The 25,188-nt window shown below is 48.1% G+C and overlaps 8 protein-coding genes across 8 annotated transcripts; 4 read left to right on the forward strand and 4 right to left on the reverse strand.

The window, feature by feature from the left end:
- Positions 1 to 425: 425 nt before the first annotated feature.
- Positions 426 to 7,807, forward strand: N7516_008566 (type II myosin; the record flags this gene model as incomplete). Its single annotated transcript, XM_057221285.1, has 4 exons — positions 426 to 863; positions 914 to 1,057; positions 1,120 to 7,299; positions 7,367 to 7,807. 4 exons carry the CDS (start codon positions 426 to 428, stop codon positions 7,805 to 7,807), a joined length of 7,203 nt encoding a protein of 2,400 aa, XP_057071557.1.
- Positions 7,808 to 8,737: 930 nt separating this feature from the next.
- N7516_008567 (pre-mRNA-splicing factor ISY1) lies at positions 8,738 to 9,584 on the forward strand (the record flags this gene model as incomplete). The annotated part of the gene is made up of 2 exons (XM_057221286.1): positions 8,738 to 8,740; positions 8,835 to 9,584. 2 exons carry the CDS (start codon positions 8,738 to 8,740, stop codon positions 9,582 to 9,584), a joined length of 753 nt encoding a protein of 250 aa, XP_057071558.1.
- A 194-nt stretch (positions 9,585 to 9,778) lies between these two features.
- On the reverse strand, positions 9,779 to 10,867 carry N7516_008568 (putative GTPase MTG1; the record flags this gene model as incomplete). Its single annotated transcript, XM_057221287.1, has 2 exons — positions 9,779 to 10,534; positions 10,604 to 10,867. 2 exons carry the CDS (start codon positions 10,865 to 10,867, stop codon positions 9,779 to 9,781), a joined length of 1,020 nt encoding a protein of 339 aa, XP_057071559.1.
- Positions 10,868 to 12,019: 1,152 nt separating this feature from the next.
- Positions 12,020 to 12,394, reverse strand: N7516_008569 (uncharacterized protein; the record flags this gene model as incomplete). The annotated part of the gene is made up of 1 exon (XM_057221288.1): positions 12,020 to 12,394. One exon carries the CDS (start codon positions 12,392 to 12,394, stop codon positions 12,020 to 12,022), a length of 375 nt encoding a protein of 124 aa, XP_057071560.1.
- A 2,279-nt stretch (positions 12,395 to 14,673) lies between these two features.
- N7516_008570 (uncharacterized protein) lies at positions 14,674 to 15,416 on the reverse strand (the record flags this gene model as incomplete). The annotated part of the gene is made up of 2 exons (XM_057221289.1): positions 14,674 to 14,875; positions 14,947 to 15,416. 2 exons carry the CDS (start codon positions 15,414 to 15,416, stop codon positions 14,674 to 14,676), a joined length of 672 nt encoding a protein of 223 aa, XP_057071561.1.
- Positions 15,417 to 19,135: 3,719 nt separating this feature from the next.
- Positions 19,136 to 21,922, reverse strand: N7516_008571 (phosphatidylinositol 3-kinase VPS34; the record flags this gene model as incomplete). The annotated part of the gene is made up of 2 exons (XM_057221290.1): positions 19,136 to 21,767; positions 21,822 to 21,922. The coding sequence occupies 2 exons, from the start codon at positions 21,920 to 21,922 to the stop codon at positions 19,136 to 19,138; spliced, it is 2,733 nt and encodes a 910-aa protein (XP_057071562.1).
- Positions 21,923 to 22,162: 240 nt separating this feature from the next.
- N7516_008572 (uncharacterized protein) lies at positions 22,163 to 23,658 on the forward strand (the record flags this gene model as incomplete). Its single annotated transcript, XM_057221291.1, has 3 exons — positions 22,163 to 22,526; positions 22,587 to 23,426; positions 23,477 to 23,658. The coding sequence occupies 3 exons, from the start codon at positions 22,163 to 22,165 to the stop codon at positions 23,656 to 23,658; spliced, it is 1,386 nt and encodes a 461-aa protein (XP_057071563.1).
- A 618-nt stretch (positions 23,659 to 24,276) lies between these two features.
- N7516_008573 (uncharacterized protein) lies at positions 24,277 to 25,186 on the forward strand (the record flags this gene model as incomplete). Its single annotated transcript, XM_057221292.1, has 2 exons — positions 24,277 to 24,370; positions 24,507 to 25,186. 2 exons carry the CDS (start codon positions 24,277 to 24,279, stop codon positions 25,184 to 25,186), a joined length of 774 nt encoding a protein of 257 aa, XP_057071564.1.
- Between the last annotated feature and the right edge of the window lie 2 nt (positions 25,187 to 25,188).

The raw sequence follows: 25,188 nt of genomic DNA on the forward strand, positions 1-25,188 counted from the left end.
AATAAGAAAGGGCCATGCGACCGTAGATTCCAGCTTGTAGGGGGAGGAAGAGATGGGTAAAGGGTTTGAAGTCGAGAAGAATTGAGATACGCGGTCGTCTCCAAGGTCTAAGCGCCTTCATTGACAAAAATGATCGAGTATTTCACGTGATATATGCACGGACCACTTGTGATCGGCGGGCGCCCGAGGAACGCAGAGTAAACAAACATCATGGATATTGGGGTGCGTCACTTCGAACATCTTGCCTTTTCTTCCAACTTTTCATCAACTTCACACCTCTCCTATTGTATTCTACTTGGTTTCTTCTGCCTTGCGTGTCCTATTACACTCACCTCCCCTACACTTACAGCTGAAATTGCGGAGAGAGTCTTGGCTATGATAACGACTGCTTCGCCCAAATAATGTCCCATTGAACTACGATCACCATGCTTCCCTCCCAGTTGAACGGCTCGCCAAATCGGGCGAGTTTATTTGCCCGCCCATCGTCTTCACAAGGAGCACACTTACCACAGGCGAGGCCCAAATCGGCCATCATTACACCATCTCATGGGCTGGAGTCCGCGAGAGGTCATCTGCGCAACACATCCGTGTCACAGTTGTCGCCAACATTATCACTAAGCGGAAATCGTGAGAGATCGAACTCTGCAAAGAACAGTCCTTCCTCCGGAACATTCGCGCCAAGCTTTATCAAATCCGAGGAATTACGACGGGGAGCGGATCAGATTCGTGGACTCGAAGGAGAAAATGACTTCTCTGGGAACAAATATGTGTGGCTACGAGACCCTCAAAAGGCTTTCGTCCGGGGACTGGTTTTGGAGGAATCTGAAGGAGGGCGGCTGTTGGTGCAGACCGATGATGGCGACGTATGGATGTAATCCGATTAAGAAGATATAATGCGCTGACACTGGAATAGCAACGAGAACTGAATGCGGACCAGGTCGACAAAGTCAATCCTGCCAAGTTTGACAAGGCAGATGATATGGCAGAACTCACACATCTGAACGAGGCGTCTGTGGTGCATAATCTGCACACCAGATATCAGTCAGACCTAATCTATGTTCGTCACACCTGCGAATATGCACGTGCCACTCTGGGAATTTGACTGACTTGACTGTATAGACTTATTCTGGACTTTTCCTGGTAACGATCAACCCGTACTGTCCACTACCGATCTACACCAACGAGTACATCAAAATGTACAAGGGCCGAGGGAGAGAGGAGACCAGGCCCCATATTTTTGCCATGGCAGATGAGGCCTTCCGGAATCTTGTCGAGGAGGGCCAGAATCAAAGCATTCTCGTAACAGGAGAGTCTGGCGCGGGAAAAACCGAAAACACGAAGAAGGTTATCCAATACCTCGCTGCTGTTGCCACTTCTGATACGCCTTATGGTCGGTCTGGAGCGAAGCAACTCACTGGTCTTTCACAACAGATTCTAAGAGCCAACCCTATTCTCGAAGCCTTTGGTAATGCGCAAACGGTCCGGAATCACAACTCCTCCCGGTTCGGAAAATTTATTCGCATTGAGTTCTCGCGCTCAGGCCAAATTTCCGGAGCTTGGATCGATTGGTATCTGCTCGAGAAATCACGAGTTGTCAAGCCAAACCCCAACGAGAGAAACTATCACGTTTTCTATCAGCTTCTCCAGGGCGCAGACCGCAAAACACGCGAGAAACTTCTGCTAGCGGACCTTCAGATCGAGGATTTTGCCTACATGAGAGATGGAAATGATTCCATTGTGGGCGTCTCAGACCAGGACGAATGGAACTCGTTGATCGAAGCCTTCCATGTGATGGACTTCGGCGAGGAAGACCAGCTCTGTATCCTGCGGACCCTTGCGGCTGTCCTCCACCTTGGAAATGTGAGTGTTGCGAAGGCGAGTGTGCGCGCAGACCAGGCCACCCTAGCACCTGAGGGTTACTCCAGCATGGAAAAGGCTTGTTACCTTCTTGGTATTGAGCCCGAAGCATTTGTCAAGGGTCTCCTGCATCCACGCGTTAAGGCCGGCCGGGAATGGGTAGAGAAGGTCCAGACGCCAGACCAGGTACGGATGGCCCTAGATGCCCTCTCTAAGGGTATCTATGAGCGCGGATTCGGAAATCTTGTTGCTAGAATTAACGGGCAGCTTGGCCGCTCGATGGCCAGCGACGACAACTATTTCATTGGGGTCCTTGATCTTGCTGGATTTGAGATTTTCGACAACAACAGTTTCGAGCAACTTTGCATCAACTACACAAACGAGAAGCTTCAACAATTCTTCAACCACCACATGTTTGTTCTCGAGCAAGAAGAATATGCGAGAGAACAGATTGAGTGGCAGTTCATTGATTTCGGCAAGGACCTGCAGCCAACAATTGACCTCATCGAGTTGACCAACCCCATTGGCATTTTCTCTTGTCTTGATGAGGATTGCGTGATGCCCAAGGCCACGGACAAGTCATTCACGGAAAAGCTCCATAGCCTTTGGGACCGCAAGACTCCAAAGTACCGTGCTTCTCGTCTCAACCAGGGCTTCATTCTGACCCATTACGCCGCAGAAGTTGAGTACAACACGAGTGATTGGCTTGAGAAGAACAAGGATCCGCTGAACGACAACATTACACGCCTATTAGCCGCCTCGAAAGCACCGCACGTAGCACATCTGTTTTCCGACTGTGCAGACTCCGAGGAGGATGGTGCTGGAAACCACCCCAGAAGCCGTGTCAAAAAGGGTTTGTTCCGTACAGCCGCCCAAAGGCACAAGGAACAACTATCTAGTTTGATGGCTCAGCTCCACTCGACCCACCCTCACTTCGTCCGTTGTATTCTGCCTAATCATAAGAAGCGGCCAAAGATGCTGCACGCTCCATTGGTCTTAGATCAGCTACGATGCAACGGTGTGCTGGAGGGCATCAGGATTGCTCGTACTGGATTCCCGAACCGGTTGCCATTCACGGAGTTCCGACAGCGGTATGAGGTCCTTTGCCAGAACATGCCGAAGGGGTACTTGGAGGGACAGAGTGTTACCCGTACTATGCTGGAAAAGCTCGGCATGGACCGGGGCTGGTACCGCGTTGGTCGGACCAAAGTTTTCTTCAGAGCAGGTGTCCTGGCTGATCTAGAAGGGAAACGTGACCAGCTCATCCGAACTATCATGTCAAAGTTCCAGTCTGTGGCACGAGGATTTGTTCAGCGCCGCATTTCCAATAAGCGGCTCTACCGCGCGGAGGCAACCCGGATCATCCAACAGAACTTCCACGCTTACCTGGACTTGAAGGGGAGCCCATGGTGGCGCATGTTCTCAAGAATGAAGCCCTTACTGGGCGACACGAGAAATGCGAAGGAAGTCAAAATGCGTGACGACAAAATCCAACAACTTGAAGCCAAGATGAAGCAGGACGTTACGGACCGCAACAAGCTCGATGAAGAAAGACGTCGAACGGAGATCGAGATTCAGAAGATACAGCATACTTTGGAGAGTGAGCGCGCACTTGCATTGGACAAGGAAGAGATTTTCAAGCGACTGCAAGATCGAGAAGTGGAGCTTGCTGAGAAGCTTGCCGGTGCAATCGCCGACCAGGAAGGCCTTGAAGAGCAACTGGATGAATTGGTCGATGCGAAGAGGAAAATCGATGACCAGCTGCAACTTCGAATTACCCAGCTCGAACAGGCCGGTCTGATCATTCAGCAACTCGAGTCAGAAAAGAACAGTTTACAATCTCAAGTCGAGGAACTCGACAGCAAGCTTTCTGAAACGGAGATCCAGTTCTCTGGAAAGAACGACCAAATTCAAGAACTAGGCCAGGAGATCAAGATGCTCCAAAGCCACCTCAGCTTGAAGGATCGTAAACTTCAAGACCTGGAAGCCAAATTGTTAAAAACCGACCAAGATCTTGATATCAAACTCGCAAACACTTCCAAGGAACTCGACACATCCAAGAAGCAAATCCGTGATCTCTCCGAAGAGAACAAATCAATTCGCGATCAGATTTCCGAACTCTCGAGTACTTCCACAGGCTACGAAGACCTGCTTCGTCGAAAGGAGAGTGAGATTGCAGTTCTTCGAAATGACGTTCAGAAACACGATGAAGAAAAGCGAAGCGTTGAGTCCGAAAAGACTTCCCTTGCTGCACGCCACGGCACCATGCAATCTAGACTCCGTGAGGTACAAGCCGAGAGAGATGCCATGCGCTCTGAACAAACTCAACTTCAACGCGAAGCCGCGGACCTGAAGAATCTTCTTGAGAATAAGAGATCCGAGGATGCCGAGGCTGGAGAGAGCAGGAAGCTGCTAGAGCAACAGGTAAATGACCTTAAGAGCCAGCTCTTCCAGGCTCAAGCCGACCTCAGCCGAGAACGCCAGTCACGAGATGACGTACAAATGCTTTCCGAGCACAATCTTGCACAGTTGACTCAAAAATATGAGACACTCAACGACTCTAAGATTACAATCGAGAAGGAGATGTACATCCAGCAAGATAGTTTGCGTCGTGCTACGGAGGCGCGAGTTGCGGCGGAAACAACACGGAAAGAACTACAAGGCGAATTGATCAAGCTCCGCGAGAGGTTCACAGACGCCGAAACTGCCCGCATGAATGCCGAGGCCGAGATTGAACGAAAGATCATGACCCAGGCCGAGGAGCGCATGATAAGTTCACGCAAGGACCTTGAGGAAAAGGCTCGCCAGCTTGAAGAGGTTGAAACAGAACGATCGCATCTCTCAAGCAGGATTCAAGAGCTCATGCACTCGATTTCCGAATCCGACAACTTCCGTCTGCGCCATGATCAGCACAAGGAGCGTCTTGAACGAGAGCTTGTGACTCTTAGAGGCCGGCTGACGGCGTCCGAAAACGATAACAAGTCCCTTTTGACCAAGATTCAGCAAAAGAACCTTGACATCGCTCGATCAAACTCGAAGGCCAGTGATAGCAATCGACTCCGTTTGACCAACCTTCAGAAGGAGAAGGCCAGGCTCGACGAGGAGACCAAAAAGCTCAGTCGGCAAGTGGAAGACTCGCAGGTTATGATTACATCCTTGGAGAAGCAGAAAGAGAAGTTGTCGTTGAGCTTAGAGGATTTGAACCATGAGGTGAATCGCGAACACAAGACCAGTCGTAATGCTGAAAAAGCTGCTTCAACAGCGAACCTGCAACTAGCAGAGGCCAATCGGAAACTCGAAACCGAACGACAGCTTCGCAATCAAGCTCAAGCTAATACCCGTCAAACCCAAGGTACCCTTGATAGAGCGAACAAGGAGATCGAGGATTTACACCGCCAATTGATTCTATTGCACAAAGTCTTCGAGCCTGAGGCCACTGAACCAGCTCAGTCTTGGGAGGCTGTTCAGCCACACCTCTCCAAGCAAGTTGATCTGGCCCAAGTCCTTGAGACTGTTCAGAACAAGCTTGGAGTGACCGAGGAAAAGTACGCGAGAGCGGAGACCCAGCTTGCTGAAATGCGCCGACGCCATGCGGATGAGATGAAGGAGCTCGATACCAAATATTCATCCTCCAAGCGCGCGTTGCTCGAGGAGATTGACCAAAACGAAGTGGCCAATAATCGTACTCCGGCTCACCTCAGAAAGAATTCCGAGAATGCTGCTAAGAAATACTCTAACCCTACCACGCCCAACCGGCGCTACAATGCCTTCGAAGCACCAAATGACTCCGCGCGGTCCGACCGCACAGTGGACACACAGGGCTACCAAAGGCGCATGGATACAGCAGCGGAGCTCGAAGAACTTCAGAATAAGCTGCAGATGACCGAGATGCAAAACAAGCACCTCCAGAGCCAGCTTGGACGCTCCACTCCCACCGCGGATATCTGGCAGGACGACAGTCCTTCAATTCGTCGCATGCAGCTTCTCGAGCGAGAGAATGGCCGTCTTCACGACCAACTTGATGACTCTTCCAAGAAGGTTTCATCACTGGAGCGTAGCATCCGCTCCGGAGAATTGTCTCTCCGCGATGTTCAAGCTAAATCGCACGAAGAACTATACGATCTTATCAACTCGCAAGAACAATCTAGGCGCTCACTCCTCAAGGTTCACAATGAAACTATGAGTGAGTTTGGTGATGCCAAGGCTCACTTCGAAAAGTTGAAGCGCGCCAGAGCGACGTTGGAGGTCGAACTTCGTGACGCCCGCTCCGAGACCCAAGAGCTGCAGGTTGGTAGAGAGCAAGATGGAGTTAGCCGTAACCAGCTTCTTCAAGAATTCTCAGACCTCCAGATTCGCCTAGATGCCGAGACGTCGAGGTCGGCTGATCTGGAGTCAAGCCTCATGCTGTACAAGAGTCGATCTGATGAGTACTTCAACAAGCTCGAGCAGGCCGAAATTGCGGTGATGAAGGCTTCACGTGCCGAGCAGTTCGCTAAGTCTCAAGGGCAGGAAGCCGAAGAAACCTGTGCTCAGATAATGTCCGAGCGCAAGGAGATGGATGCGCTTGTTGAGGACTTGCAGCGACAGGCACAGTCCCTCGAGGCTCGGATGGAGGACCAAGCTGCAGAGCTCCAAGGTGCCTTGCAAGCTAAGCAACGTCTTCAGAATGAACTCGAAGACTACCGCAACCAGCGCGCCATTGATCTTGAGGACAAGGAGACCTCTATGGAACAAACCCGGCAAAAGTACCAGAGAGAGTTCTCTACTCTTAACAATGAACTCGAGATGGAACGTGAGCGTGTCATCAACGGCCGTGGAGAGACTTCCCGTCTCCGTGAGGAGTTGGAAGATCTTCGCAGCAAATGGGATAACGAAGTTCTCAATAGCTCAACATGGGCCAAGGAGAAAGCTCGCATGGATGTTGTTCTGCAGGATGTCACCAACTCTCGTGACGAAGCTGTCACCGCACACAACGAGGCTCAGAGCAAGGTTGTTTCACTCTTGTCCCAAGTGCGCACCCTTCGGACCTCTGTTGAGGATGTTCACGCAGAGCGTGACCTCCTTCTGAAGGACAAGAAGATGCTGGAAGGCCGATTGGCCGAAGCTGGCGAGCGACTTGAGGACCTTGCCAAGGGCGAAAGCCCATCTATGCGGAACGCTGCCAGTATGGACCGTGAGCTTCTTGAGCTCAAGTCCAGAATTGCGCAACAGGAAGATGTTTCTGCCGCCGCGGTTGGTAAGATGCGCCGTGCAGACGCCCTGGCAACTGAAATGCAAAAGGAGGTCACTGCTGAGCGGGAGGCCAACGCCCAGCTCTTCAAGGACAAGGCAGCAGTTGAGAAGCAGCTGAAGGAGGCTCAACTTCGGTGTGTTGATCTCGAAACCAAGAGCTATTCCTCTGGTAGCCAGGACGTTCGCTTCTTGCATAAGCGAATCAAGGAGGTAAGTTAAACTAGCTCTATGCTCTATGCTCTATCTTTGTCAGTTTTGTACTAACCTGGCCGTTTAGCTTGAAACCCACCTGGAAGACCAGGAGAGCAAGCACAGCTCCGAGCAGCGCTCGCTTCGCAATGTTGATCGCACTGTTAAGGACCTCCAATCCCAGATCGATAGGCGAGACAAGATGAATACCCAGCTGAATGACGATGTAAACAGAGCTCGGGATAAGATTGAACGGCTCCTTCGCAACATCGAGGAGCTCCAGCATAACGACTCGGACGCCCAGCTGCTGGCCCGCCGCGCCGAGCGCGATCTCCGCGAAGAGCGTGAGAAAGCACTGCGTCTGGAACGCGAGCTGGAGGGCTGGAAGGCCCTGCGCGTTGAGCGAGGCAGTACTATTGGGCGTGGTCCCGTAGCTTTCAGTGACGCTGGAAGCCGTCGAGGGAGTGCTGTCTATGGATCTAATGACATTCCCCAACGGCACCCCAGCAACACCAAGGGCTTTTTGTGAATAGGGCTTGAATTATCTTTAGCAGGCTGATCCTGCCCGGAGTTGTAACATTGGTTATGGATGGATGTTTTTTGTTAATGAGGTTTATTTGCATTCGGGAAAGGGATGTTCCAGTGCTTTCTGCTGGCCTTGGGCTTGTTCATATTGTTTGAAAGGCCAAGCATTTGTCCCTTGGTCTGTATTTTCCGGTGTTCATTTTTGTCTCACGTTTGTGTTTATGAGTAAATATGCTCTACGGGTGGACTAGGCTATCTACAATAACGAGAATGTAACAATTCATCAAACCCTCCATTTTATTTGTCTTTAGTTCTCTTCTTCGGGTAATTTGGTATTTCTTGTCCCAACTATAGGCAGTGCATCTTTTGGGAGAGACCACCAACCGGTTCTTTTCCTATTTTGGAGCCTTTAATAACATATATCGGATTTTTCTTAGCGAAACTATCGATTTCCGTCAAATCTACCTAGGACCATCCAAAGTGAGTTGACATTGCCTGTATTCTTTAAAGCAATACAATTCAAGGTTATATAAATTCCCCACATTCTGACCTACAACGTGGACAGGCGAACCAAGTAGAAAACCCTAACTAGTTAACTAGTTGTTTCTTATGACGTAACCTGTTGGTTGTGAATAAAACATAGTACAGGCGGAAGACTATGGGAATATCTGTATTTTATTTTTGGGGGAGATTTAAGAAAACAAACATATGCTCTAAAGCGTCATCAAATCAAATATATGTGACTGTTCAATGGTGGATTGAACATTGAAGACATATGGAAAAAAAGGCACGTGATATCCGCGCGGCTAGGCGGCAATTAGCGCGCAACTTCACTTCAAGCTGTCAAGCTCATGATTTCCTCTCCGGATTTCTTCCCTGCCAACGCCCACGATACCCGACTTCTTCGGGTCGCTGACTTGGTCAATTCTTCAAAATGGTGAGCCTCACCCTTCTCGACTTAAACCCACGAGGAAATCTCTATATCCGAGTCGAGTCACATTTTGCTAACCCAAATCCCCGCTATGTAACAGGCACGCAACAGTGAAAAAGCGCAGTCGATGCTGTTCCGCTTCCGAGCGCAGCAAGCAGCCGACCTCGGAATCATTGATATCTCCCGCACACGGCGCCCCAAGGCCATCACATCCATCGACACGGTGCCAGTATGCGAGCGCTGGCGCGGACAAGTCCTCCAAGAAATTTCGCGCAAAGTATCACGCATCCACGTGCAAAGCCTGAGCGATTACCAGATCCGTGACCTCAACGATGAGATCAACAAGCTCATGCGCGAGAAATGGGCGTGGGAAATGCAGATTCGCAACCTGGGCGGTCCGAACTACATGCGTGGATCGAACCGAATTTACGACGATGAAGGGCGCGAGATCCCCGGCGGGGGCAAAGGCTATAAATATTACGGTCGTGCCCGGGACCTACCTGGTGTCAAAGAAATGATCGATGCTGCAATTACTCGCGCGAAGGGACCGGCGGAGGAAGAGGTTGTATCTGGCCGCGGTGGAGATATTGCGACGAGGAAGGTTGATGCCAACTACTTCGGTTACGGTCTTGATGAAGAAGACGGCACGTTATTGGCATATGAGAAGCAGAAAGAGAAGGAGTCTGTTGAACACCTGCGCCATCAAGGAGAGGATGATGCTGAAGATGGCTGGCAATCTCTACCTGGTGATGCAGGCGACGGGGTGGAATGGAGACTCCCGACGCTGGATGAAGTCCAGGAAGAGCTTGTGGATAGGCGGCGCCGCCGCCTTCTGGACAAGATCTCTTGATTTAGACATTGCGTCCCAGATTCCTTGCTTCCATTTCTGTCCTTTGCTTGGGTTGGGCGTTACAGGTGCTTCTGCAAAATCTTCACATTTCAAGCATCATCCTCTGTTTGTTCGTAATGACATCACTTGATTATTATTTCCAAAATATCCACCAATATTCCCAAGGCAGATTCATTATATAACTATACAGTATGTTACAGATCGCTAGTTGCATCCGGTTTGTTCTTTCGGGTCGTCCTTTCCACCCTCAAGGCTTGCGTCATGCTCATGCGTGATGTTTGCGTAGGATCTTCCCGTCGTTGTTGCTCTGCTTCTAGGTCGTCCACCAAAAATCGACCAAGCTCTCCTTGCCTCCACTTCTGTATAAAAAGCAATGCGGCTCCATCCATCATTGGAACTCCGCCTTTTGCAAGCAGACCAGTTTGGCGCGCAAAACTTTCAATTAACGGAACCACATCATTCGTCGGTTCCGACCAGCGCTTGTACACTGTCGGATCATTCAAGTTTATATGGTACAACAAATAGTCCGCGAGAGTGATGGCTGAAATGACATTGTCCTTCACACAGCCGCAGAGAGCCAGCTTGAGCATATTCTCCGCCTCCGGGACATACGGCATGAACACTCCCGGCGTGTCCAAAACGTAGACATGTGACCCGTTTTCGCGGTCAATGATTTTCACCTGCGTGGCTATCTTCCGTGTAATACCGGGCTGCTGTCCGGTTTTCAAAGCCTTGGCTTTGCCCGTGCCTGAGTTGCGTAGGTTGTTGATCAGTGTTGACTTGCCAACATTGGGCATCCCGACAACTAACACTCGACAGCCTACTAACTTATCGGGGGCTTCGGCATCGGTTCGAAGGTGTTTGATGATCTGGCTGACATCTGGGCGCGAGGATGAGCTGGTGAAGAACACGGCGCTCTTTGGATCAAAACTTTGCAATTTGCGTTCTGTCTGCGGCTATGTTAGCTGATATCCAACAAAGGCCTACAATCTGACTCCATGGTAGAGAGAAATACTTACTATTTTCTGAGCAGATGATTTGGAAATGCTTCCCAGATCTCTTTTAGTGTAGACGACCAGTCGGCGCATCTTGCCCAAAGCTTCCTCGAACATTGGGTTAATCGAGGTCACGGGGGCTCGGTAGTCACGACACTCGACAACATAGTCGATAGTGGAGAGCATGCTCTTCATCTTTGTCAGACCAGCCCTGTGGTGTCCTAAGAAATAGGACCTTGGGATGGCCCCGTAATGGGGGAATGCATTGCGCGGAATGAACTGGGCCATGGAAGATCGTTGAAGGGAGAGTGTTGTTCAGTCCGGTGAAATACGATTCATTTTTCAATCGGAGCAGTGGACGATCGGTCTGGAGGGACTGGATGATCGAAGAAATAAAATAACTGGTCCGCGGAAGGCAACAAAAAAAAAAAACCGTCAAAATGTCCAAGGCGGAAGCGCGGGCGGTGAACATTACGTCGACGTGAATTGCTACAAACGTACAATATTTATCGTATTTATCCATGGATGACAGCTAGGGCTTTATAAGCCTCTTCATACAGATATATTGTGCCTTCATAAGGCAAGGAGCCTGCTTAGTGCCCACCCCATGGCACCTGAGATAGCATCAATCTCTTCAGGGCGTACAGAAACCCTAAGTTAGCAGCTATAAATGTACTCTTGACAAGATTGGCAAGAAAATGACTTCATTTGGGTTGTTCTCTTTTAGAATATTATAGGAAACCCTTCCTCCACGCGTTAGGTTCATCTTGGGCTTAACAACATCCACTCAGAAATCTCTCTAAATGCTCCACTAAGTGGACACTTTTTGGGACTTCCTTTTATGGACTTTTGTGTGCTATTGACTAAGTTGGCAGCCTCAACTCAGTTTTTGTTAGATGACTTTTGTCTGTTCTATACGGGTTATGGAAATTAAACAAAATCTTATAGATATCCATTAATATTACCCAAGCATTGTCTGTTGTACATTATCCCATACATCCATCCCATATCCCATATCCCATATCCCATATCCCATGTCCCATAATCCTATACCCCATACATCCCATAATCCCACCCCATCACAATGCTGTTTTCATAAACCTTCCCAACCATAGGCGCCAGTAAATAGAAACTGTGGTTCGATATCAACCATCCTAGTAGAATGGTCTCAAAACCTCAAGCTTGCACCCCATGGATTCTGAGCATGTGGTCCTTCAGGGTGGTCTTTCGTTTCAAGGGCTTTGTACAAATTGTGCAAAGGAATGGACTCGGGTGACCATGGGTTTCCTTAAGATGGCGAGTCAGCGATCCTTTGACCGTGAAGGTAGATGTGCAGCCGGGCGAAGTACATCGGATAGCGGTGTCTGGATTACTAAAATAGTTGGATATTCTTAGTAACTAGTGACTCTTTGCCTCGGACGAGACTGCGAGGTTGATAACTCACTCTTGTTCACGTAGCTGATGATGGACATCCGAGTTTTCGTCGCTGTTGACGCCATTGTCTATGACTCCGGGCTCAAGAGGCTCCTGCCAATTTGGTTCCTGTGTGAAGGGAGCCACAAGAGGGGTGGTGTTCGTGGTATAGTTCGCAGGTCCGAAAGATGCCGTGGGTACCGCCTGAGCGTCGTTGTTGCCGTTGTTGACAACAAGATACTGTGCATTGTTTCTATTCACATAATGCGGCTGGTAACACACCCACAGAGAAGAATCCCACGTGGGGACATCACCAGGACGAACAAGCGCTGGTTGGGGAGAAATGGAACCGGGAGTGTTCTCTTCCTGCTGGGGGACAAGTTCAAACGTATACGGGTCCATATTATGTGGTTACCACGGTATGTTTAACTCTCAATCGAAGGATAGAGGGAAGTAAACACGAAGGAAAGAAAGGAATATAGGTTAGATTTCTGTAACATCATGGGGAAGAGAAATACCTGGGTATTTATTTCAGTTGAGGTGGTTCAGGCTTTCACCCAAATATCAACCAAAAAAAAAAAAGAGGTGGAAAAAAAAAAGATCGACATGTGGCACTTGTACATATTGGAAGAGGTGTTGTCCACGGCCAGTCTATTAGGCGCACGAATAATTTGGGAGCCGCAAGTGTGCGCCGTTGCTAAGGGCAGGGACAGGCATGGGTGGAGACTAGCTCTCTCAATTTCATTTTCTTCTCCTTTTTGCCATTTTCTTCATAATCATTTATTTCGATTTTTTTTTTTTTTTTTTTTTTTTTTTTTCCCAAGTCTAGCTCACAGGGTGGCTGTTGGGGGCCATGAGAACGTGCGAATCCAGTTCATTTTCTCGTGAAATCTGAGAAAACGGGCTAGTGGATAAACCTAACATCTTCATATACATGTGGTACAACGAGTCAGGGATACGAAATATTATTCTGGAGGTTGTAAGGACTACATAGATAGACTCTACACCTGATAACTCTCTACTACTACCCATCAAATATTTTGTATAGAACTATCACCACAACGCGGGCGTACTGTACATAGACAGCGCAAAGAAAAGGAATCGGAGTTAGGAACGGGGATAGATTCCTTGGACTTTGATAATTTTCTATAAAAAATATATATACCTTCGTGTGCATTTCCCTTTTGGATTGTTCCTGCTTTTTTCTTGCATATTTGGACCCAACTAGCGAAGGCTATTAAAAATACATACTATCCTCAACAAGATAAATATTACAGGAAAGAAATCAAAGGCATTATTCCTAGATGGGATATCCGCTTAACAAAGGTCAATAGGTCAGTCACCCTTCCGTTTATATCCCGATGCTTCAGCGAGACGGGGGATCTACCATCCGGGGAATTTCAGCCGCCAATGACCCGCCAAAGCCCGGCGGTGTGCAAAAGGAGGGTTTCAGATGTAAAACCCTAGATATACAATGGCAATCATAATATAACTACACATAAGTTTCGACGCAGGTACCCGGTTGACACGTTGGTTGGGATTCGGGCCATAAGGCCTAGGCGGTTCTCGACTCTATGGCAACTCTACATGTAATGTATAGAGTAGGTGAAAATTGGGTAAATCACCAGACAATTTCCACATCTGAGGCTACTTCCAATCTTGGAATACTTGGATTTTATGTTTGTGTTAGTAAGATACCCTCCGCAGTACTTTCTTTAGGGCTTTCTCTTCACACTAAACTATGACTTACAATATATGCACCCCAATTGGAGCAAATTTTCAATCGAACTGCTTTTGAGCTACTATAATAACTGTAATTCAGTTGATATCTCGATTTCGTCCTATCGGATCTATTTAGAAATTTAACCTGACGCGTCAGGGTTCTGAGGGATTGCTCATGCCGGATGTCATTTTCAAGCGAATGAAAACTCGGGGGTCCTAGCGATCCATCTATGGACTCGGACCTCCTTGTTGTCTCGCCAACTGTATTCCTTGGTTTTCCCTTCTTTTTCCCCCTCTTCTTTTGATCCACCGTGTCTCCCAATGTGTTATCCACTCCTAGAGTGATCAATTTAGGTATATTCTGTACTGGATTCTTGTATAAAAGGTACTTCTAGTAGGTCTACAAGGTCTGGCCTATAATATTCAGAGATCTGTCCAACCTTGTATTTTTCCCCCGCCCGAATCAGAATCAAGGAACTCCACCACCCCCTGTCCCTATAAGATCCTTGTTGCCTCGCGGTTGCCTCGCTGTACTTTCACTAGACCACGATAGCATCAGGCCATGTACATACCGTGCTAAAGGGCTTTTATAGAAGTACATACGATACAACATATAACAAGTTCTCCATTTGGACAAGACGAGGTGTCACACAACCTCCAATCGTGGGGTAGGGCTTAGCCAGTTTAAGGTAGATCTTTTAATGTGACGTGCATCATCCGTACATCTTCATATGTATCACATATATCCCAAGAACCCCCCCCAAAGAACTCATATATCCAAACATCCAAACATCCAAATATCCCATGCTCCTGCTGGAAACAATAATTCCCAGCCCTATCGCCGCGCCGTTTCCGTAGACAAACCCAATTATAGCACCCGCTCATGTAAACCTAGATTCTATCGCTAACATAGACCTCAATGCTCCAAATTCCAAATTCCAAATCCATATTCATTGAGCTCAAGCCCGTATCCCGTGGGCCTTCAGCTGGTGGTCGGCCATATGAGACTTTCTGGAATAGACATTTTCACATAATAGGCAAGGGAACGAGCGCGGGGAAGTATGCTGCTCATCGCGATGGCGCTTCAATGATCCCTTCTTCGTGAAGGTGCCACGGTACGAGCAGTCCGGCCAGTCACATCGAATGACGTTGTCTGGGTTACTGGAATAGTTGAATATTTGTCAGTAAACCGCTCATTCTCTTTCACGTTAGGCTGGGGATGGGTGGCTCACGCTTGTTCATGTCCGTGGTTAGGACTACGGGGCGCTTTGCTGTTGGCAAAACCATTGCTTATGGCTCCAGGAGCAAAATACTGCGCGTTGTTCTGGTTTTGTTCGGGACATGGCAACGGAGGAGCCACAAGAAGGGCGGTACGATTGAAATGATCCGCAGAGTCGTGAAAAGGTATAGCTACGGCCCGAGGGTCATTGCCGCTGACAGTATGATACTGTATGTTCTGATTCGGGCGGCGATGGGTGGGCAGGGCTGTAGGCGCGACATGTCCACCAGGCGGCGTCAACGATTCCTCATACGGATTGTATCTAGGTTGGTATGCAGGAGCCATAGATGTATCTGTCACAACGGGTGGCCGGTGAGCATGGAACGTTTGGGGATAAATGGAACCCAAAGTAGTCAAATCGAACTGGAAGAGATGATTCAGGGTCGGATCATCCAGGTTGAGGTCGTCTAGCGACCGCGGCATGATTAACTATCAACGGCAGGAGAGACAAAAGTAAAGATAGAAGTAAAAATGGGCAAGGGGAAGAATTTTGATTAAAGCAGCGTGGATTGGGTTTGAGTATTTTCATGCTGGAGAATAGGAGGGGGAAGTTGGAATATTTATGTGCAGCCCGAGTTCTATTCGAATATGAAGAGAAAAAGTGAAGAAGGTGCCAGGATGGATCCGCACAGGGCACGGGTGTATGTAGATAAGTCACCAAGGTGATTGTGACAGACTCTGTAATTTCATCACAAGAACGGGTTAACGGTGTTGGCAAAATCTGAACAGTGGGTATTATTACTCCAGTAATGGGTTCTCGATTGTCATAGATCAGGATCGGCCCTGAGCATTGCTCTCTTGATGATCGCCGGTACCCAGACTGTCGGGTAGCGTACTCCGTAGATTTATGTGCAGTTTGCTGAAAAGGGAATTAGGAAAATAAGAAAAGTACGGAAAATACGGAAAATACGGAAAATACGGGAAATCAAAATAGCCAATGGGGAGGACAAACTCCCGGTGGAAAATTGATGTAACAGGTTGTAATACCGAAGAAAGTCCAAACCATTACTGCCATTACTGCCATTACTGCCATTAATGCCATTAATGCCATTAGTACAGCCAAAACACACAGCCTCGGACCCTGACCCGCCAAAAAGCAATTGATGGAGTGGAATCCGGGACTAAGGTGCCCCGGTTTATTTTATTTTATTTTATTTTATTTTATTTTATTTTATTTTATTTTATTTTATTTTATTTTATTTTATTTTATTTTATTTTATTTTAATGTACTTTTCTCATTTTTGCTTTGAATTGCGTATACGGGCTCCACCAAACCAACCTGTCCAATGGAGGCCACTCTAGGTTCAAATGAAGACTCCCCAAAAAATAAAGACAATGTGGTTGGGTGCAAGAACATAGTGGATTTTAGATGTGGATTTTGATCTACAATTTCTGGGACTTGGTGAATTCTCTTAGATCTTCTTCTAGTCAGGTATTGATTCAGTGTATGTTGTATTTAACCGGAGGCGAAAACAACAACAACCATCGGACGTAATATGTATCTACCAGATGTAGCCCTGGAGAGATGAGGTGGAAGGAAAGGAGCTCTTTCCGACGGCTACCCGTGAAGAATGTCCAATATGTGCACCCTAAGGGGACTTTTGCCTCCTTCCCCAGAAGGAGTCACGGGAGATCGGCGGGGCCCCAATGTAAGAAAAGAATAGTAGTACAAGGGCATATAATCCCTCGAGACGACTCGGTAATCACCCGCATCATATAAAGGGGATTACTGCGGATTGTGGCGAATGTGTGGCTGAGTATTTATCCTTTGCGCTATATCCTTGGAAGAAGGAATTTGGATGTCCTCGGTATATTCGGTGTGTCTGGGCCTTGTCTTGGTAAATTACACCACGAGCTGTATGTACCTGCATACTTTAACAGCAATATGTTCCCTCCCTATCAACTTGAAAGTTGTCTCTCCATCTCTATAGCATCGTACTGCAAATTCGGGTAGAAGGGTTCTCAGATAGGTGTGGTGTGGACTAGGCAGAAGCATTTACCAACTGCTAAGTAGTGGAGAAGGGGGTGGAAGAGTTTCATACCTTAGTTGTCACTACAACATACGGAGTACGGAGTACTGAACTACACAGACACACCCATGCATACAATTCCAAGGTTTAGGCCACCCATGGGCTAGGTTCGGTTCGTGTTGTGGAGCAGAGGCAGGGATGGGATGGGATGGGATGGGCTGGGCTGGCTGGGTTATCATAGCCTGTCATATTGTTGGCCTTGCGTCTCAGACTCCATCCAAGGATTGTTGCTTGTCTGTACAGTATACCGTCCAATCCAGCTTCGACAGCTTTTGTAGACAACAAGCTTGCACCAATCCAACAAGCCCCTACAACCGTAAAAAGAATAGCACGAACTGACCAAGCCTGTGCCCTGTAAATAGTAAATGGCTAAAATACTAAATAAATAATAGATCATTGAACCATTCAACCATTTTCATTTAAATTATTAAATCTCTAACTCAAGGTTCTGCACTAAAGAGCTAGGAACTAAATCCCCGAGCGTCCTTGTGGACGAGTGGAGAAAAAAAAAAAGGGAAAAACCAGATACAGGAACGAGAAACGGATCTTCCAACATCGTATTTTTGAATTTTTCTATTATCGCATTACTAGGCTCCATCGGGTATAATACGTAATTCGATACAATAATGAAGTAAGAAATTCACACGGGTAATTAAGGCATGTTATGACGTATGACGCCTGGGTAAATAATCTCCTAGCCAACCTATCCAAACACCCTTAATCGATTTCGGTTATTAATTTTGACAGAAAACTGGCCTTTTTCGCGGTCTCACAAATTTAACTTTATTCCCCGTGGTCTTTGTCTGATGATTCTCTACGCCACCATCGAGAGGAGCAAAAAGAGGATTGTATATCTTCACGAAGTTCACGATCCTAGGATCCACCGTAGGGGGTGGAGATGCGCTAAACAGAAGGAGACGGCTCCACTGTCTTGACTACAGTAGAAACAGAAACTCGTTAGCAGGGTGCAAATGCCTGGTCTCTTTCTAAAGCATGGTGCTTCTATTGGTACATCAGGGATGTGAGTAAAATATGCTAAAAATATCTGCTATACCTTTAGGCATCCCGTGGACGTCTTATGAAGGCTAGAATAAGCATAGGAACCATCCATGGATCCAACCTTGAGTTAAACCTTAATTAAACAGACCGTTCCACCAACTTTAAGGCCTTATATCAACTCCCGAGCTTTAAAATAAAAATTCCAGTTGTCGACTAGACGAACCACGCTAAGCCCAAAAGTTCGCAGCTATTATTTCGAGGTCTAAATTTTCAAGTATGGTTTTTAGAATATACTATTCATCTATATACACCCGGCGGAATCCCTAAAGTGATGGAGGTTCACAAAAACGTGAGTTTGGATTAACGGGGGTTGACTGCGATATACGGTGAAGCCTGCGGGTGCCGTGACAGCCGCCGAGCTCGCCAGCGAAGGGATCTCCCGGTCTGCAGGGCTCGGCAATGGTACCTGGACATGCACACGTTATGTGTGACTTACGAGCCAGCGTATTACCAATTGCTCCCACAATTGAAATGTGAGAGGATGGAAAAGAATCATTATTATACCCACTAACTATATCCACTGTGTGTCGTTAATCTTGCAAGACATCAAACGCACTTCGAGTTCACCACACATGGTCGTCCTGGCCAACAAAAGCAGTAGAAAAGTCCCCTCACCCGTGTTAACTTGCCATAGACCGGTATGTTATAGAGTGGAGGACATGCTAGAAAATTATATCTGCCCTAGACGTCAATCACCCTGTTGTTCACTGGAGGCTTGGCCTGGTTAGATCTAGACTATGCAGTAAATAAGAGCCTGCTTGGGTGGGCACCTGTGTGGGCATTGCCCCGAAGCTTCAAGAAATCATTGCTATGTAGACAAAATTATATAGGATGGGTGGGTATCCTGATTTTTATAAACCCATCACATTGCGCCGAGCTTCATGAAACAGAAGCGAAATTCCCATCCCGTAGCATCGTTTCTAAAACGCCTGAATGTCTGCGGCGGAACCAAAAAATGTTAAAAAATAAAGTGTATGCAAGATCAGCATAGAAATTACCTTGGAGCTTGAAATACACATATCAGAAAGCACGAAATCTCAAAATGAAGAGACCTTATGCCCGCCAGCCCTGCACGAAATCATGCAAGCGATCAATCACAACACCGAAGATAGCATTGACACTGTCTGCGATGAGTTGCTCAAAGTGACGGATGGCTTCTTCTTCGGTCATTTCAAGATGGAAGCGCTCCTTCACTTTCAAGACGGCTTTGTCAGGCTCCACCCGAATATCAGGAATATTAGCATCCACCATCAAACTGAAGAGGTTAAGAATCAGATTCGCGGATTTGCGCAGCGTGGTGTAAGCAGTGTAGCAGTATTGCTTGAATTGCAGATAGTGGGGCGAAGTTGTGCCGCCCATGCCTTCGACCATTTCCTTGCAAAGTTTCATCATGGGTGCAAAAGGCTTCGGATCACGACCGAGAATGAAACCGAAGTCGGCGTGGAAGAAGTGGCCATCTGGTGCTAGAAGCAGATTTTCAAGATGCCGGTCGCCAACGCCGAGGAGGTACGTGATGACGCAATACCCTGCACATGATTTGATGTACGTATCCATTGTTTCTTTGCGGACGCCGAGAGGCTCATTGTCATCTGGGTTGTTGGCTTGTAGATAAGCGAGGATGGACTTGTACTTGGCTGACGCCGCGGAGAGAGAAATTGAAGGGATGAATTGCACAGCGCCGGCGGTTGCGCTGGTGGCAAGAATTCGATAAGGAGTCAGTTTTAGATCAAGGTTTTCCTTCTGCAAAAGGCGATCCATCAAGATGATGATCTGGATAACCAATTGATCTTGGCGAAGATCATCACCGACTTTAAACAGCATCGGATAGCGACGACCCTCAGAAGTCTTGAATGTGATAAGCAAGGGGGAAAGAGTTGACTTGAAGACGTTCGATTCCTCGGGGTATAGTCCAACGACTGAAACATCAGGATTTAAAGGCAAGGGCAGCGGTGGATCTATGTTTATCAGGTCGTTATCAGGGTCACGGAGATACTTTTTCAGCATCTCAATCTTGCCAACCCTGTTTTCGCGCGCGAAGCGTACGTCCTTGGCTATTTTGGAGAGCACGGCGACCATTTCACCTTGGTGCAATAATGTCTTTCTATGCTCGGGATGAAGCTTCTCCAGTTCAATCATGAAGTAGTATTCAACCCGCGCAAATAGCCGTCGCTGAATTGCATCGGCATCATCGAACTCGACCATGAGATACCAGTGTAGGTAGTTGCCAAGTTTGAAGTTATTAGCCGCACGTGAAATCAAGAAATGTGCAAGCGAGGACTCCTGCGGAGCCGCATCTGGTTGGTTATCCGGAGTTGCATCATATTTCAGAGCCTGCACCAATTGAAGAAGATATAGAAGCAACTCCTCGTCGTCTGCCTTTCGCAGTGTTTCCACCGCATATGAACGGACAGCAGGATTATCAAAGGTAGGACCCAGAATCTCCAGAGCATCATCGACGTCAATCTCAGTCCATTTAGGGAACATTTCAACAGCTTGCCGCGATTCTCCGACATCCCGCCAGTTGACTGATTTGACGAATTTTGTCAATGCCTTCTTCTCCCGTGTGAGATGATACCTGAAACGCCACACAAGATCCTTCTCTTCGGCGGTGAGGTCTTGCGTCGGCTCGTAGGAAATAATCATATTGAGATCATCTCTGATCTTCGGGTTGGGCTTCAGGTCACGATCCATGATGCCGGTTCGATGGCTTCGGATCAAACGCCGGTGCTTGTCCTCACATGGGTTTCCAATTTGGCCAACCTCTGGATCGTAGATTTGAATGATATTATGGGGATCGGCGTGTGAAATTCCAGGGCCAAATTGTACCTCAGGAACTGGCTTAAGAGTAGCATTGGGGTGGGGTGGTGCATTTTGAGACCAAGAGGAAATGGGCGGAGGAGGATACTCGTGATCGGCCCATACAATGGGATGATCAAATCGTGGAAATTCAACATAAAGGTTGAAATACTCATCTTCGAGGTTCTCTTCATCAGAGCTATCGTCCTGATTTTTGCCGTGTTTCGGATCTTTTTGCAGGGCTGCGTCAAGTTCAAGGGCGCGCTTTTGAGCCGCTTCATCTGCATTTGTCTTCAGTTTCTCTAATTCGCGAAAGAGCAATTGATCCATCCAGTCAACACGTGGGATCTCGCCCATTTCGTGCTTCTTGATCAAGACTTCGACCCGTTCCAGTTCCGCCTCTTCGGGTGACTGCTGTGAAGGATCCCGGGTATTCGGTTTACGACGCTTAGGTGGTAAAACAGATGGAGTAGAGGTTGTAGCAGAGCCGTCAGCGTCCTTATGTAAATAAACCCTGCACTTTTGTCTGCCCATCTTCAATTTTCCGTCTTCGTCAAACAAGGTGATTGTAGTTCCACCAAATGGGATGTGCGTAATCCTATCGGGGGCGAGTGGAGACATATCAACGATGGTGATTGCCAGCTGAGCATTACGCTCGGCATCTTTGATGGACATTGGCATCTCCAGCCATTCATTCCATGCTCGAGTGGTTTTGAAAGCCTTGTATTTGGTCTTCATCGGCACGCCCAATGGCTTCGACTCCGACCATATCTGAGCGGTCACATAGAGATCGGAGGCGGGGTCTTGGACAGAGCCAATATGCCGTAGCTCGGCGTTTTCATCAAGCACCGTGCATGGAATCGGCTTTTGCTTCCCCTCTAACGAGCCACTGTGGATGCATCAATTAGAGAAAAACCTCGGTTGCCAGAAGTGGAGAACGTACATCTTGATCCGTATAGGTATGTCCACTTGAGTGGTCACGGCAAAGGTGAAGGCTTCCATCTCTGTTCCCCGTCTAGAGAGAGCAACAGGTCGCTGCGTCATGGCCGATAAGCAACTGACGCGGGGAGGTCACGTGCAAGATCCACGCGACGCGCGACAAAGCGTTCGCGATCATTGAATGTAGCCACACTTTTTTTTCAAGGACCGGTGTATTTCGAGGTAAACTCTTTGTCTAAATTTAGCTGCTGTGTGTAGTCGCACGCGACTTGTTGTTCCTTTTTTCTTTGTTGAATTTTCTTTGTTACAACCTGCATCTCATATCGCGCTAAGTGTTGGTCGAGGATGGCACGTCTCATTCGCACGCACCTGGACGAAGCAAACACCCCAGGTCCTCGAGCAGCACCATCTACATTATCGCCAGACGCATTTTCTTCTGATAAAGAAAACCACATCAATAAGAGAAGCACCGCTGTGATGGCACCGCCTTCACAGAGGAAACGACAGCGACTAGCTGACCGCCCCTTGAATGCTCAGCCTGTCCAATCCGCCCAATCTTCTCGGTCTGCTCAGTCCGCTCGAACTGCGCAGTCGCAAGCATCATCTCAACGAACTGGCAGCGACACACGATACTATGACCCTGACCAGGATCCCGAAGAACGGAGAAGTGTACGGAGAGGACTTCGAGATCTGGGTAGGGAACTGAATGGTAGGTTGCTTTGTCTGGACTTGAGGCTCGTATGATAGTGCTCTAACAGCTTTCACAAAGACACACGCGGCGAGCTCATGCAGCCTGGAAATGATGGTATCCTCAACATTGTCGAACAAGCAAATCAATTCTACGCCAAAGTGAAGCAGACCGCCGATGCCACCCTCGATTCGCGCATCCTAGTCAACACCGCCGACCTAACGCACAAGAAAGCCACCCAGCTCGCCCTCGGTGACACCTCTGCCGGTATTGATGTAGATGAGTTTGTCTCCAAGTGTGTATCGTTCATGCGTCGCGGTCCGAATAATGCGACGGCTTCGGCAAATGGGACACAGGGACGCCGAGCGCGCCCCGGTAGAAGCCAAAGAGATCCCGATGCCAGTGACGAAGATGACGGCGATGCGATGAACTGGGATACGCTTGGCCGATCGGCCTGCTTCCCTAACAATGCTCGTCCGGCTGTGTCTGGATGGTTGCTGGGACCGCTATCAGTACAGAAGCGTACGCGGCAACTGACACAGCGAAGAGCAGTGGAGCGTATCGATCCGACGCAAGCTGTGGCGCCCCGAGAAATGGCGCAGGACGAGCTTGGCCAACAGGACAGCACGAATCTGACCCAGATCTGTTCCGAGATCAATAAACTGCTTGCCAATAACCAGAGTAAGCGTCAAGAAGCTGCCGAGCGTGAGCTTAGTAGCCAAACAAATCTTACACCGGAGAAGGCGCAACAGATCATGGATAAGTACAGCGTGGCGGACGACGGGGGAATTCCCTTGTTTCGTTTCTGTATCAATCCGAAATCTTTCGGGCAAAGCGTGGAAAATCTGTTCTACGTGAGTTTCCTCGTGCGAGACGGTACAGTGGGTGTATCAACAGATAGTCGCGACTTGCCGACGCTGCGTGAGTATTCTTCAACATGACTGGTTGATAAAGCACTAATATATTGACAGATGCGGCCGCGCCATTCGCCCCTAGTGAAGCGCAAAAAAAGGGCGTGCAGAAACATCAGGCGGTCTTTAGCCTTGACCACGATACGTGGCACGAAATTATCGACGTGTTCAAAATTAAGGACTCGATCATCCCCCACCGCGAAGAGAAGGAGCAAGAGACTGGCACAAGTTGGTATGCCTAAGCTTCTTTCGAAGACACGATTCCACGAGTCAATATGTGTTTTGCAAGATACCCCTTGATCTTTTGGCTTGCATTACTAGGTCAGTTTAATATTTTAGCTTTTTACTACCAGCTGTATTCTATGATATTTAGCACATAATCCACCTGGTCAGAGTATAAGGCTTATAATACACAAAGTCGAAAAATTCTATAAATTCTATAACAATAAGCTAGTTGGATAACTAGCCTCTTTTAATGCACATAAGCCATGTAGTTATGTACAAAATACAAAAGTAGTTGCCGAGGTCTCCCCAGGCGATGATAAATCCATCCGACCAGGCTCGATCCAAAGTGGAGAGTGGCTGATAAGCCTGTACGTCATTCCAAGCTTGTCTGGCCACTTTCTCCCTTCTTCTCCAACGACCTTTATAAACCTCCTATCTTACTATTTTATAATTCAGCTTTTCTTCTCTCTACCCTTGCGAACTTCACATTATACCTACCTATACCTGTAAGACACACCAACTGAGACATACAACGCCAGGGAGCGCAACTCTCAAACTCTAAGCACAAACAAAGCCAAAGAAAAAGGAAAGGCGTCGAAATGTCACAGCTCTTTCCAACCAACCCTTCTGCGACCATGGTAATCCGCCATGTGACGCCAGACATTGTGACTATGAGTCTGCCATTCGCACGGTTTGGACATCTGCAGTTCGGCGGTCGAGGGACGCTGGGTTAGTGCCAACCCTTACAGAGCCAACCTTACCAGGCGCACAATGCCTCGGGGAACAGGAAATGATGTGCAGCCATGTCAAGCCCACGGGGGCCCCTTGTTTAAGATATTGTGCTAACACTCCTTGCATGCGACAGTCAAGCTTGCTACTGGATCCCTCGCAGTATTCTCACCCGTCGGCCTAACATCTGAAGTCCGCGAGACAGTCGAATCCCTCGGTGGCAACGTCAAATACATCACGGCGCCAGATATCGAACACCACCTCAACATCACCCCGTGGAAGAACGCATACCCACAAGCAGTGATCCTGGCGCCGGAAGGTCTGTATGAGAAGCGACAATCGAACCCGGAGTTCCAGGACACCCCGTTCGAGCATGTATTCAAGAAGGACGATCAACTGCCGCGGTCGATCTCGAAGGAGTTCGATGCTGAGTTTGAAAGCGAGTATGTGTATGGCCACGGGTCGCGCGAGCTGGTGTTTCTGCATAAGCCCACGGGTACGGTTATTGAGGCGGATCTGCTCTTCAACCTACCCTCTAAGGAGCAGTATTCCAAGACCCCCGAAGCGGGGACTAATTTCCTTACGAGGCTTATCATGCCGCTATTGTCCACCAAGCCACCAGCTACATGGCACAGACGGTTTGCATGGTATATTCTCTCCAAACAAGATCGGGCGGCGTTCAATGAATCCATGAGAAGGATTGATCAATGGGACTTTGATCGTTTGATTCCTTGCCATGGCGATACCATCGAGACTGGTTCCAAGGGGATATTCCGCGATGTGATGGCATGGCACTTGGATCGGAAGAATACGTAGTC

This window comes from Penicillium verrucosum, assembly GCF_028828655.1.
Source record: "Penicillium verrucosum strain IBT 35672 chromosome Unknown utg000003l_segment0_segment0, whole genome shotgun sequence".
Classification (NCBI taxonomy): Eukaryota; Fungi; Ascomycota; class Eurotiomycetes; order Eurotiales; family Aspergillaceae; genus Penicillium; species Penicillium verrucosum.